This window comes from Anarrhichthys ocellatus, unplaced genomic scaffold (genome assembly GCF_004355925.1).
Source record: "Anarrhichthys ocellatus isolate YVR2014 unplaced genomic scaffold, GSC_Weel_1.0 scaffold72, whole genome shotgun sequence".
Taxonomy (NCBI): domain Eukaryota; kingdom Metazoa; phylum Chordata; class Actinopteri; order Perciformes; family Anarhichadidae; genus Anarrhichthys; species Anarrhichthys ocellatus.
In genome coordinates, this window is record NW_022280102.1 from 969,981 (window position 1) to 983,315 (window position 13,335).

At 42.6% G+C, this 13,335-nt stretch overlaps 2 protein-coding genes across 5 annotated transcripts in view; both read left to right on the top strand.

Moving 5' to 3' along the window:
• samd4b (sterile alpha motif domain containing 4B) overlaps positions 1-6,424 on the top strand; it is a 13,163-nt gene extending 6,739 nt beyond the window's left edge. For 2 of the 4 annotated variants that reach the window (XM_031873583.1, XM_031873584.1), the window contains exons 12-14: positions 2,473-2,556; positions 3,031-3,054; positions 3,472-6,424. In XM_031873583.1, the coding sequence (XP_031729443.1) occupies positions 2,473-2,556; positions 3,031-3,054; positions 3,472-3,500 (137 nt within the window). In that variant the 3' untranslated portion in view covers positions 3,501-6,424. The remainder of the gene's footprint in view (positions 1-2,472; positions 2,557-3,030; positions 3,055-3,471) is intronic. The other 2 variants (XM_031873585.1, XM_031873587.1) reach the window with 1 other exon arrangement.
• A 146-nt stretch (positions 6,425-6,570) lies between these two features.
• On the top strand, positions 6,571-9,968 carry socs9 (suppressor of cytokine signaling 9). The gene is made up of 2 exons (XM_031873588.1): positions 6,571-6,731; positions 7,960-9,968. Exon 2 carries the CDS (start codon positions 8,100-8,102, stop codon positions 9,732-9,734), a length of 1,635 nt encoding a protein of 544 aa, XP_031729448.1. The 5' UTR covers positions 6,571-6,731; positions 7,960-8,099; the 3' UTR covers positions 9,735-9,968.
• Positions 9,969-13,335: the final 3,367 nt, after the last annotated feature.

Consider the following 13,335-nt stretch of genomic DNA (forward strand, 5'->3'; position numbering starts at 1 on the left):
GCTGCATTCACACCAATCTAAGCAATATATATATATATTTTTTTTTTTTTTAAATTAATTAGGCACTTTGCAACGCTTGTGCACCTCGGCGGAGTTGCTCTTGCTTTTGACCGTGCATCTACATCGACAACAATGGATTTGAGGGTGCAATATCTGGCTTCAGTGGCCAATCACGTAACCGGCGATCCAGAGCTTCAGGACCATGCCGTGAGGGAACAAAAGATGTGAATCGTTGTGCAGTCGCTTGGTATTAATGGGCCACAAAATGATACACCCACACTGTGCTTAGATTGGTGTGAATGCAGCCTAAATCTAGTGTTACCAATATGTTGCTTATCTGGAACTCCTTTCATTTTTCAACTAAAATACATTTTTTCAAGCTGAACAGGAAATGATTAATGGAATAGAAATAATTTGGAATTGGGAGATTTGACTCTGCTGGTGAGTTTTGCAATACTAATAATGCCAAACCAGAGAGCTGCTCTCCCTCTGTGCCAGGGACAAATTGACAAGACAGCTTGGCGGCATGTTTCAGTAAACAATCTGTCACCTCGTACAATATACATCAATTTGGATTGCTGTGTCTGCTGTGCCAGGTGCCACACATGAGCTTTGTAGATTCATCTGTCCTGTTATTTTTCAGTCAACAAAGGATGTTTCCACAACGGAGCATCAATACAACTTGTATTAAAACACCAATGTTACACTTTCCATGTCTGCAGCTTGGGGCGGTGGATTATTTTGGGGTATTTTTGCCTTTAGTGGATAGAGCGGTATAGAAACATACAGGAAACAAGGGGAGAGAGGAAGGTATGACATGTGACAGGTCCTCGGCTGGACTTAGAAAGGGGTGTCGTAACCATATGGATTTGAATAACTCCATCATAGACCCTCACCCTCAGTCGACCAAGGAATGGAACAGACACACGAGTGTAGAGGGAACATGAAAGTAGACAAACTGAAATACCGAAACAAGTTCACTCGGATGATATTCCAGTAACTTCATTCATCTCTATTCTATTAAAAGACGTGTTCCTCAATAAAAAGACAAAACAAAAGTACATCAAGAGAGTGAACCCGTGTGTTCTTCTGGAAACTCAAAATGATCCAATTCAACCCTGTCTATGCATAACACACCACTGCACAGTCTTGCCACTGAGGGTAATTATCAGTCAAGGGTTAAACTTGTCATCGCTGCCCTGTGTACTGAGGTTTCACCTTTAAGCTTACTCGTGTTCTGTTCCTCCTCCGACCAGTATTATATATATATATATATATATATATATATCATGTCTGCATCCACTCGGGACAGTTCACCCCGACATCATAAAACATCTTAAGTGCGTCTTGAGTGGCCGCTTGTCATCACGGTTTGGTTTGTAAGCGAGTGAAATGTAAGCTGTGACTCACGCTTAACACACTTGACTTTAGCCATGCAGCTAGAGTACCTCACCTCAGACTATCTTTACATCAGAAAACGTCATGTCACATGTTTGATCCAAGTGATTATCATGTTGTTCATTGTTTAAAAGCACGTTTCAGCAGTCGTTATGCATCATGCAGTCCTCTCCACAGGAAGCTTATCTGGCAGGTTATTGTAGGGAAATGTGTGAATAGTGCAATAATGCATCTAGCATTAAATCACATTTTTTGATGTGAGGAAAACATCGTGATTAATGAAGGGTCATATATGTGCTGGTGTGCTGTTAATAGTGTTGTTCAGCACAAATCAATGTCATTTAACATAAGGGGGTCTTATTGTTTGTAGTTTTGGCTTTGTTTTTTTTTTTGTGGGGACGGTATGATAGAACTCTTTCAAACTAATTCCACCATCACCCACGTTGTTTGATTCAAAATGAGGATAAACTTTTTGAAGGTCTATTTTAACGACTGTGTGTGTGTGTGCACGATTATTGACAGTTTGACAGGTTAAAGTCAAATCCAGAAGTAACTGCGAACTCTAATAGACAGTCTGAATAATAACATTCAGCAATGTTTTCATTTCCATTTAATCATTAGAAATAATATGGTTTCCCGCTGCATGCAGTTTTCAGTGTGTCAGCACTATTCGCCTCAGTTGGTCCTTATTAGCGGCAGATACAGTACGATAAATCTTGTTTTGTTTGTGTGGCTGGCAGCAGAACTGCTCGGTGCAGTTACAGTCACCTGCTCCTGATTATTATCAGGTCAAAGAATTATGAACATTACATACACACAACACCAGTTATTCATCAGCACACATAAACTGGGTGTTTCCCCCTTAAACCAGATATTACATAGTTGTGCACTGATGATAGAAAAATGGCAAATAAATCCTGGTTGGACAGTATTTATTTGGAAAGAGAATATAAATCTGCTTTTGTAAATTTAGAGTGTGAAGGAAATTGACTTTCTGGCAATCCTGACACTAATATAAATTCCACTTCTACTTCCTTTGGACTAAGATTTAATTTTTTCTTCTCATTCCCACAGAATGCCAAGTTCCGGGTGCTGACCTGGAGATCAACCCCACGCTGGAGTCACTGTGCCTCAGTATGACAGAGCATGCCTTAGGGGGTAAGTATCCCCAGCACACCCCACCACTAAATAGGCCACCGGCTGGCAAACCTCCCACTAAACTACCGACGAGACGGCGACACCTTTTCATGTGTTATAACTAGGCCGCGGAAGAATGGATCCAACGAACACCAGGGAACATGCTAATTTGTTCACACGCACGTTCTCCCATGCAAACAGAGATGGAAAAAGTCTGTTGACTTTTATAATTCATATTTAATTAGTTCTATTTGTGTATTAATTTTTAACAACATCTAAATTATGCAATATCATTAGTCAAGTCACAGTCGGGGTGCTCTCACAGAGAGGGAGACAGAGAGACATAGGCTTCCCTTTGTGCATCATATGGTGTCGAACACATGCTGAGTATTCTGTGACTGATGTAGAAAGGTATCCCTGTTGCATGATTTTTTTTTTTTTTTTCAGATGTAAATGAAATTCAAGGCATTTAATCTATTTTCCTTCCTTTCTCAGAGACAGATAAAGTTACTGACATAGGTACGTAGCATACGCTTAGTTTAGCCTAGTTTGGCTTACTGTCTGGATGTCCAACATTAAATAGTAGGGACGCACACACTGGAATTTATCCACAGATTGCTGTTCAAACAGCACAACAAACACCATTCTGTTGACATACACAGCACTGGCAGGTGAACAAATGCATATTTTGTCTCCAAAGTAATTGGGAGGATATTGTATGTACTTTAATTCAGCATAGTGCTGCTATTTATCTCGAAACATATCTAATAGATATAAGAAATACTTCAATGATTGACATACCATAAAATATCCATTTACACATTAAAAAGGCATCAATAACTTTTGTTCTGGCCTTGGGAGAAGAACCACACATGAAATGTGTATTTTACGATTGTAAATGTCTTGAAACATATTCATTCCAATCTTTTTCCTCAGATGGAACCGACCGGACATCAACAATATGAAAAGAAGAAAGGAAAAACACACTTCAGTTGAGGCCTGTTCAGTTCCTCATCACCCAGCACAAAGATATACGTATGCTTAAAGAAAACCAGGCAAAGCAGTCACTACAAAATGACAAAAAAACTGTGTATATGTTCTCTAATATTTTTGTACTTTATTATATACAACTAAGTTTATTAAAAATGGAATACAGATGATTATTATATTGCAGGACAGAAAACAGACAAAAAAAAAGAAGCAACGTGCTCCATGTCACCTGCAGGACTGTGACATGCCGTGCAGAGGCTCAGTTGGCTGTGGTCTGAGAGGAAAGCGGTGGATTGGTGCTGTCTTAAAGGGGTTCTGTTCCCTATGAGTTACTCTTCTTTTCCTCCTGCCTTGGAGCAAGGCTTCTTTCCAGAACACACTGACGCCCACAGCCCCTGCACCACATAACATGTAGATTCAGAAAATGTCCAGCCAGAAGCAAGGCACTTTTATGAATTGATCTCTGACATCAGCCACCAAACTGTAATTGGGCCTAGGACACAGTCGCTAGTACACTTCCCAACCGCCCCGATTGTTCTGTAACCAGTGCTAGTGAGGGTTTGTGTTGGGTTGAAACTTACAGCTTTTCTCGGTTCTTTTTATCCGCTCTTGAGGACATGGTTTTGTGGCAAAAGGTGGAAAGAGAGGACCAAAAGAATTGAGTAAACGCTTGTATCTCTACCGCAGACATGCAACACGTAGTGAAAGCAGAAGTGACTGTCCTCCTCTAAACGTCTACAAAGCCAAAGAGACGGGTTGTGCGATTGTTTATTTGAGAAGGATAGTTGTAGTGAGCTGCAACAGAATGGTATAATTTCTTTTCTTTCTTTCTTTTTTTTTTTTTTTTTTTTAAAAGAACAGCAGACCGAATAATTTATGCCAGCTGCAATTTTGTCTGTTATTTTATGCCCTACTACATGAATGATGATGAATCTCATTTTGTGCCGAGGAAGCCCCCGAGGGGTGAATAAGGGCCGGTGAGGTATGTACTGTGCAAGAGCTGATTCGATATTGAATTGATAAAAGCGAGGAGGGTAGAGTGTTTTCAATTTACTCACTCTAATGCTGGGTGAGGAAACTAAATGAAACCCACCTCAACCCTCTGGCCTCCTTATGATTGGCTCTGGGAAAACGAAGCTTGATCTTGTAATGAATGCTCCGGAGCGCAGCGCCTCACCCTCTCGGTGCCCTCTTCCTCAAAACAGCCAAAGTGGTGATTTGATGAGTCATACTTTTTCAAGGTGCTTTGACGGTGTCCATATTTTTCTGTTTGTGTCTCAATGTGTTTCAGTCTCAGAACCCTAACATTATCACGTGGTATCAGTGTTGAATCAAAAAAAAAAAAAAACTTGTCTTATACGGCCTCTGTATTTGAATGTGGCAGAGCGGAGGTGCATGTGTGTGTGTGTGTGTAATATGGTCTTAACTTTCAGATCACTTTTTGGTTGCATCATAAGGCAGAGATAACCATTCACCTTTTATTTCAGCAGAGCCATAGGAGGTCTGTCAAGTAAAGATGGTTATTTACAGATATCTTTTCCAATTGTATTTTTTACACTCTCCCTTGATATTGATAACTTATGCTTATTTTCTATAATCGCATGTTTTGCCACACTAATACAGCACTGTTGTAGATAGAGGACATGGTGGTTGACGGTGAGCCGAGTCACCCAACAGCTAAGAGAGCAGAAATCTTGCAACTAATGTTGTATATCTATACCGCCTAAATGTCACTGTTTACATCTCTCTGGGATAATGCCCAATTCATGTTATGTGATGTCATGAATACTCCATTGTCTCACTATGTAACGCATTAAAGAACTGACGCCTTCTCGCACATGAGCTGGCTGGGTAGAGCCTGAAAACAAAAGCCTTCTACCCCCTTACATAACCCACGGACCCCGTCTGAGTCTCAGTAGGGTTTTTTTCAAGTGAGATCCGAGGCATGTAACGCCTGCTTTTCTGGTGACAAGAGAGAGAATTATCTTTCCTGGCCTTGTTATTGAACTGTTAACTGTCATGTCCTGATAAACTGTTCATGTGGTGCCTGAAATGCACAGCTCCAGCATCCTCAATATGTTGAATTAATGGTCTTGAGTAGTATTCTAGTCATGGATTTCTTCAGAGCAGGCTCTTGGATAGATCTGACTTGCTAAAACCATCACACTCATGCCCGCAAGGGACTTCAGAGAGTTTTAATGCCGACAACTTTAAGACTCGGCTATCTTTTTTTTTCTTTTCTTTTTTTTTTAAACTATTCACTATCCTGTATATCACGTCTGTTATGTTACAAATGGCTCAGATGACCCTTTTCATAGCCTCTAGCTTTGGATAGCTTACATGTTGCTGCAAATAGACACAGAGGTACAGTGCAGCACATTTCTGCAAGTGTCTGTGTGCATAATGAAGATGCAGCAGGGTGTGACGACGCTTATCTGAGCCACAAATCATGTGATTGTGAGTAAACAGAACACTAATAACAGGCCAAGGAATATGTTTACTCCATGTTTACATTCCAGCGAGGCATGAAATGAGTAGGGAAATGCACTTCACGAGTTCAGCCTGGTGTTTTTTTCACATACCAAGCATCCACTAGGAGGTACAGAGCCTGTGTCATATGGAGACGTCTACCAAGTGTACCCACGATTGTGTTCATGTCCCTGCCAGGCTTAATTATTGAATAAATGCTGCCAGCTGTAGGCTACATTGCATATATTTGTCTTGTACAATTTATATTTAATTCTAATGACTCCCCAGACATTTTTCTAATATTTTATGAACTTTTTGCATCCCATGCTTACTCTACTTTTTTACTGTCACCCATATGTGTGAATGGTCTGAAGTGCAGCATCCGCCGGATCACTGACAGTCCAAATAAAGAGGTTCAGTTCTTTTGCAACTTCACTTGTGATTTGTGTTTGTGTCTGTTTACTTTGCTACACAAGAGACACGCATTTTAGCAGCTGAAAAAAAAATCGCTGTCCGCTTTTGCCATTACTCTCATTTGTCATGTTACAGACGCCCTTCATCTTCTGACGTTCCCATAAAAAAAATACTCGTAATTACTTTTTACTTCCGGGTTGCACGACGTTAGCATTTAATTTATCAAGCTAATATGAGCTAGCCGCATTTTTTTGTTAAGGCCATTAGTTTATCCAAGAAGAAACGGGAGCTCCTTCGTCGTGAAACTTCATAACAACTGCTCGGTATGTTCACAGTCTGTGCTATGGTTGAGAAAGCCCGATATAAGTTGCCATGAAGACAACATAACCTGCAGCAAAGAGTACCCAAGTTAGCAGATAGCTAGTGTTAGCTACCCTGCTTACGTAGCCTACCGAGCATAAACAGCTAATGTTAGCGTTACTTGCTAACGATGTTAGCTAATGCTAATGTTAGAGCTAGCGTGGAAGTTTACACCATAAAGGGGGATTTGAGTCGACGACTTGCCTCAAACAATTTGACATCTCGAAAGTATTTAACCCTAGCAAACGTTAGCTCAAGTTGAGTGGTAAAAGTTGGAAATTATTAATCGACTGTTCACTTTGAATACTAGTTGACGTTCTTTGAGAGAGGAACGAGCTCCATCCCTGATCATGACCGTTTATTATCCATTTTAAAGACAAAACACCTGGTTTACTATGGAGAAAACTTCTGCTGATTAGAAGAAGAGCTGAGCATCATAACTAATAATACTTTCAGGAAAGTCCCATTTGATTTAATAAACTTAAACCTAGTTACTTGTTGGGGGCAGGTTTTCGGTTGTGTGTTTTAGGCAGGGTATATACAGCTTCCTTCTAGAGTTAGAGGCCATAGAATGAATACAGTTGGTTTCATCTGTCAAACTCTAAACGGGGCCAGAAGTTGTTTGCTTCTATGAGTTCTTAATATGTTCCAAAATGCCTTGAATTCAAAGAATGTGCTTGAACTCTTCTCGTCTTATAGACTACTCAAAGTATCTAAAGACTAGAAGCATGCGATGCACAATTCAATGAACATTAAACCACAAACAGCCTCCAAAATGACAATACAGTTGAATCAATCAGAGCTGCAAAGATAAGTCAACAGAAAATTAAACTTTGACTATTTTGAGTAAAGATTGATCAAATGACAAAAAATGTGTGAATTTACTGGTTTTCCTAATCTGCAATGATTTTGTGATGGGTATTTTTGACAATTTCTGGACCTACAGATTGATTGATAAAGAAAATAATCAACAGATTAAACTATGACAATAAACATCAGTTGCAGCTCTGAAACGTACACCACTCTTCAACATTTTTAAACATAAACTGAGATTATGACCTTCAAGAAGGAAACATGTTGAGCAGAGCTGTTGTGTTGGATTGCATCAGTTTCAGAAAGGCGTTTTACTATGACTGTTATCTTAAGAAGTTAATTGCCGGCTTTAAGCAGAACTCTCATTTTGTTTTGCAGGTCGTTTTAACTCTGTGACCAGAATGCACGGACAATGATAATGACGTCTCAAACAAGGAGTGTGGATGGGAAACTACCTGCCAAAAGCTAACTGCAATTACAAATCATCCATTGGCAACTCATTCACCACATAACTCATCATGTCCTTACCAAAGGACTCGGGGAACCGAGGTAAAGAGCGAGAGAGGGGAGCCCGTCCGAAGGTGAGACAAAGCCGGTCAGAGGAGAGACGAGAGCCAGGCAGTCGACGGAAAGGTGTGAAGGGGAAGAAAAAAGGCCTCGCTTCCCATGAACCAGCAGCCGAGAGGCCGGTCAGCGATGGCTTTGAGTACGGTGAGCTGTTGAGCGACCTCGAGTCCAGGGACCAATCTTCCTCCTCACCTTTGAAGGAGAGTTGGCGATGGCAGGGGTTGGAAGCCGCGGCCTCATTTCTCGGACAAGAGCGGGTCACGTCCAGGCCGGGACTGGGAACCGGTGGCTCTGCTACAGAGACACCTGCACCCGGTGAAGGTGAGAGCAGAGGGTCGAGCAGCAGTCGTACTCTCCGGCAAAAAATCCAAGATGCAATGGGGCAGTGTTTCCCAATAAAGACGCACAGCGCGACGGCACCGGCGCCGTCTCCACAGGCTCTTCCCTCGACTGCCTGTGCCTCCTCGAGGCGCAAGATCCACCTCAGCGAGTTGATGTTGGACGACTGCCCCTTCCCTGTAGGATCGGAGCTGGCTCAGAAGTGGAATCTCATTAAGCAACACACGGCCCCCATTACCCAGCCTCCCTTGCTTGATTCCCCAGTGGTGTGCATTGCACCTACGCCAGCCATGCCTACTGTGGTGGAGGACGTAGATGACAGGTTGCGAGAGCGCAGGCGCATCAGCATTGAACAAGGTGTCGAGCCACCACCCAATGCAGAGATCCACACATTCGAGGTGACGGCCCAAATCAACCCCCTCTACAAGCACGGCCCCAAGCTGGCTCACGGTATGAACGAGTTGGCCGGGGCCGACAGAGCCTCCGTTCAGCAGCAGCAGCAGCTGCTCCTCCAAAGACAGCAGCAGCACCACCAGCTCCTTCTACAGAGCTGTTTGGACACTCTGGATGAGGTGGTGGCCTCGGCCTCCGCCTCCGTCCCCGCCTGTGATAATACAACCCCCGACCCCGTGGTTGACCCAGAGGTTACAGCGACCAACGTGCCCGCCAGCGCCGTACTTCCTCCGGCTGAGGATCACAAATCTCACGACGGCTACCGCATTCACACACAGATCGATTACATTCACTGTTTAGTTCCCGACCTGCTGCAGATCACCAACCTGCCGTGTTACTGGGGGGTGATGGACCGCTATGAGGCAGAGACGCTGTTGGAGGGGAAGCCCGAAGGCACCTTCCTCCTGCGTGACTCTGCCCAGGAAGACTACCTCTTCTCCGTTAGCTTCCGCCGCTACGGCCGCTCGCTACACGCGCGCATTGAACAGTGGAACCACAATTTCAGCTTCGACGTGCACGACCCCAGTGTCTTCCACGCTCCCACAGTCACGGGATTGCTGGAGCACTACAAGGACCCCAACTCCTGCATGTTCTTCGAGCCCTTGCTGTCCAACCCCATCCATCGCGCACAGCCCTTCAGCCTGCAGCACGTCTGCCGAGCGGCCATAAGCAGCTGCACCACCTACGACGGCATTAACGTGCTTCCCATTCCAAATACTTTGAAAAAGCACCTGAAAGAATACCACTATAAACAGAGAGTACGTGTACGGCGAATGGACACCTGGTGGGAATGAAGAACAACAACAAAAACAGATTAAGAGAAACTACTAAACACATTTTTAACGCTCCCCGAACTGACTGACTCTTGTTCCTCACTCTATCTGGCTGTGTTAACCTACACTGCAATATAGTTATTTATTTTATGTCTTAACAATTGTACTAACCTACACTGATGAGACAATATGTAATCTCACTGATCTTGCACACTTTAAAGTTCTTTATGCTCAAATTAAACAAAGTTATTTAGATCTGTGACCCTCACACATCCTTTTGTCTTTCCAAGTGTTACTAAATCAGCTTAATTGTGTCAAGATGGGGGGAAAGTGTCCTAGTGTCAATTGAGATGATTATAATAGAGTTGTTCATCAGTCACGTGCTGAGAAGGTGGAATACATCCTGACACGCTTTCCTTCTTGTTATCGAGGCGTTGGAGTGCGGCACGTTTGAAGAATGAATCCTTGTTTCTCACTTTGAGCTCAGGGCTGATTATAATGGAGTTGAGAGGTAGGTGCAAATGCAAGCTGTTGAAACGTGGAAGGATTGCTCTCGATATTTATCACACATTGAAGGTATGAAAATGCTCGCATTAGTTTTCAGTGTTTTAAATGCAGGGAAAGATGCAACGTGCGATGTTGCACAACTAGCATGTTAATGAATATCTTCTGCTCCGATTCAACATCATTCAGCTGCTTTGTTTTCAGCTTACATTGTGTAACCATCTGTGGTTTCATGCAGCAAGTGCCAGCGGTCTTCATTAGTTTTGAAGTAAAAGGATCAATGTGGCCTTCATGAACATGTCAGCAGCAGGTGAAGCAGCTGTATTATTAGAATACAAATGAAGCCGAGACATTCATGAACCTTATGTTGCTTAAAATCTGACTGTTGAGGTTTCCAATCCTACATCTTCCTTCAGTCCAGAGGGTTAATTGTTGTCTTTTTTTTAAAAATAGTGTGATGAAGACTCAAATCCGTAGAGGGGGGAAAAAAAAATCAACTTGTTGCGATACCTCCAGCTGTGCATCTTTTAAAGAGATGTGGTGTCTACACACTTATCCATTCACGCAGTTCAATGACAAAATTACCATAATGATTTAGCACTGATGAATCCTGATTCGTAAAAAGAATGAGGGGAGAAATTATATGTTTTTAGCTTTTTTTCCTGGAGATTGACATTAAGTCAGTTCCACAGACAAAAACCTACAAGCTCTGAAAAGCTCTGCCAAAAATACCTGAAGGCAGAATATGAACCTAAGTCAAGGGGCAAATGCTTAAAGTTCAGTGAATTGAAGTACAGGATAAAGCCAAAGCTAAAAAGGACTAATATATTAACTAAGAGTGTACAATAAGACTTCCTTTTCACTCTCTCACCCACCAATGGACTGCAAAGTTCTATCCGTTTTGTTGATCAAAAACTGATTAAAATATGCATTTTATTATTATTGAAATACCAAAATGTACACCTTTTATAGAATAAACTATCGTTGGGACAGGACAAGAAACATTTGCATGTTTGAATGTACAAATACAACACAGAATCCCCACAGCAACAGAAAGTAAAATGCATTTCATGCTAGACAGACTTTTATTTTTCCATTACCTTGGACTTATTCAAAGATTAATTGCAAAGTTTACCTCTGCGGTGGAGTCATCTACTGCTGTATGTGAACAGCGTTTTTGTATTAATTAAAACACAGGAGAGAGACCACACCACTAATTGTTGTGTGCACTAAGTAATAATGACAAAAGACAACCGTCCCAGTATTAATGGGGAACCATGGAGAATGGATCCCCAACTGTCTTCTGAACCACTGCGATGCCGTTCTCTCCTTGAGATTTGATATGCAGAAGGCAAATCATCCATGACAAGCACTCATCCACTAATGAAGCGGCTATAATTTAAACATCACTGCCAAGGCAGCATTCAAGTCTGCATTCAAAATGCAAAGTCAGGGCCTCTGACCTTTTGTATACCTAATTAAGTCACTATAAAAAACTAAACCATACAATCAGGTTTACTGTGTTGGAAGACATTTGACCTGCCATGCATACATAAGTGCGGGCCACGCTGTGAACCTTCTTCACAAGCAATTTTAGACCTTTGACGGCTCGAAGGCTTTTGTCTTGTTTTTCCCAGCACAATACAACGCTCTGCAATGTGGTCAGCCTGGCAGATACGACTTTTAACTCTTTGTTCTCCAGGTCCCATCGCTAGATAGCTGAGCCCATGTATCTGTAATTCCCTGTGTGATTATTTGGCACTAGTTATTGGTTCAACTGGTACTCTTCCAATAAACAGTTTACAATGAATTGCTCGTATAAGCTACAGAGTCTTGACGTAGTTCTTCTCGGGACATTTATTGGACATTATTAGGAAATAACAGACTTGTAAAATAATGTGTTACTAATTCAATAAACGATTACACAGCTCAATAATTCTGCACATTATCTTCACAAAGCAGCACATGCAGATTAATAGTATATGTTTATATTACACAGCGTTTCCATCAATGTGAAGAAATGCTGTATTACATCAAGCACAGCAGGTGGCTGCAAAGAGCTTCAGTGTGTTCTCCACACGGGCTGCTCTCAGACTCAGACTGTGTTCTCTGTGTGTGTGTGTGTGTGTGTGGTGCATAGAGATGGCGGGATGGAGTGCGGCTGCTGCAGCGGGCAGCGCCGTGACACTCATCACCCAGGTATTACAGGGCCCGGGGGAAAATAGAGGACTTTTCTTTGCCTGGATCAAGGTGCCCAGAGGGACAGCATGCTCTAGCAAAGCCGAAAGCTGATTGGCTACACATACTTAGTGTGTTTGTGCCTGTTTGGTCCTCTCCCCCCCCCCCCCCCCTCCTTCCATTGAGGGAAGAGCTTTCACTCTGAGCCTAATCGCTACAGTTGAGCATCGTGTGGGTGGAGAATAAGCTCGGAATGTTCAGAACACCTGGGGACAATTACTTCTTCAAATAATCTGCCGGTCATAATCGAACAAATGCCCTAAAAGGGCTCGACATGGCACAGACTTGGCTTATTTGAGACTGAAATTGTGCAGAGGGACAGTGAGTCTTTTTGTAGGTCTATGCTTTTGGCCGCTGTATGGAGACCCATATATATTGTGAACTCAACTACCATGACATGCAGTGTGTATCTAGGCCATTAATTCAGAGGAGGGTGCATCAAACTGATTTCAAATTCTTGCAAGATGCATACGGCTGGATATGGTTCTCCTTATCCGCCCAGAGAGCAGGAATACATTTCTGTGACAGAGGGAAACACTGCAGCTGAGAAAGAGAGAGAGAGGGAGAGTAATTTTTGGTCAGTAGATGAATCCAGCTGAATTTCAACCTTCAGCATGATTAGGAAACACTCTTGCCTATTTTCAGTCACACCTTTTGAAACGGGGCACTTCTTGTCGAAAGCAAGTAAGTAATTCCTGAGTTATTAAAGTGTCAGCTCATAAAAGCCCCACAATTCCCCCACCCCAGGAGGTACATTGTCACACAGTCACACGCTTACGTTTGATGTTTGTTTCCCTGGAAGCTAGCATTTGACAACACAATACCCCCCCCTCCCCACACACACCCCCCCACACCCCCCCCTCTTCCCCCCACATTAGTT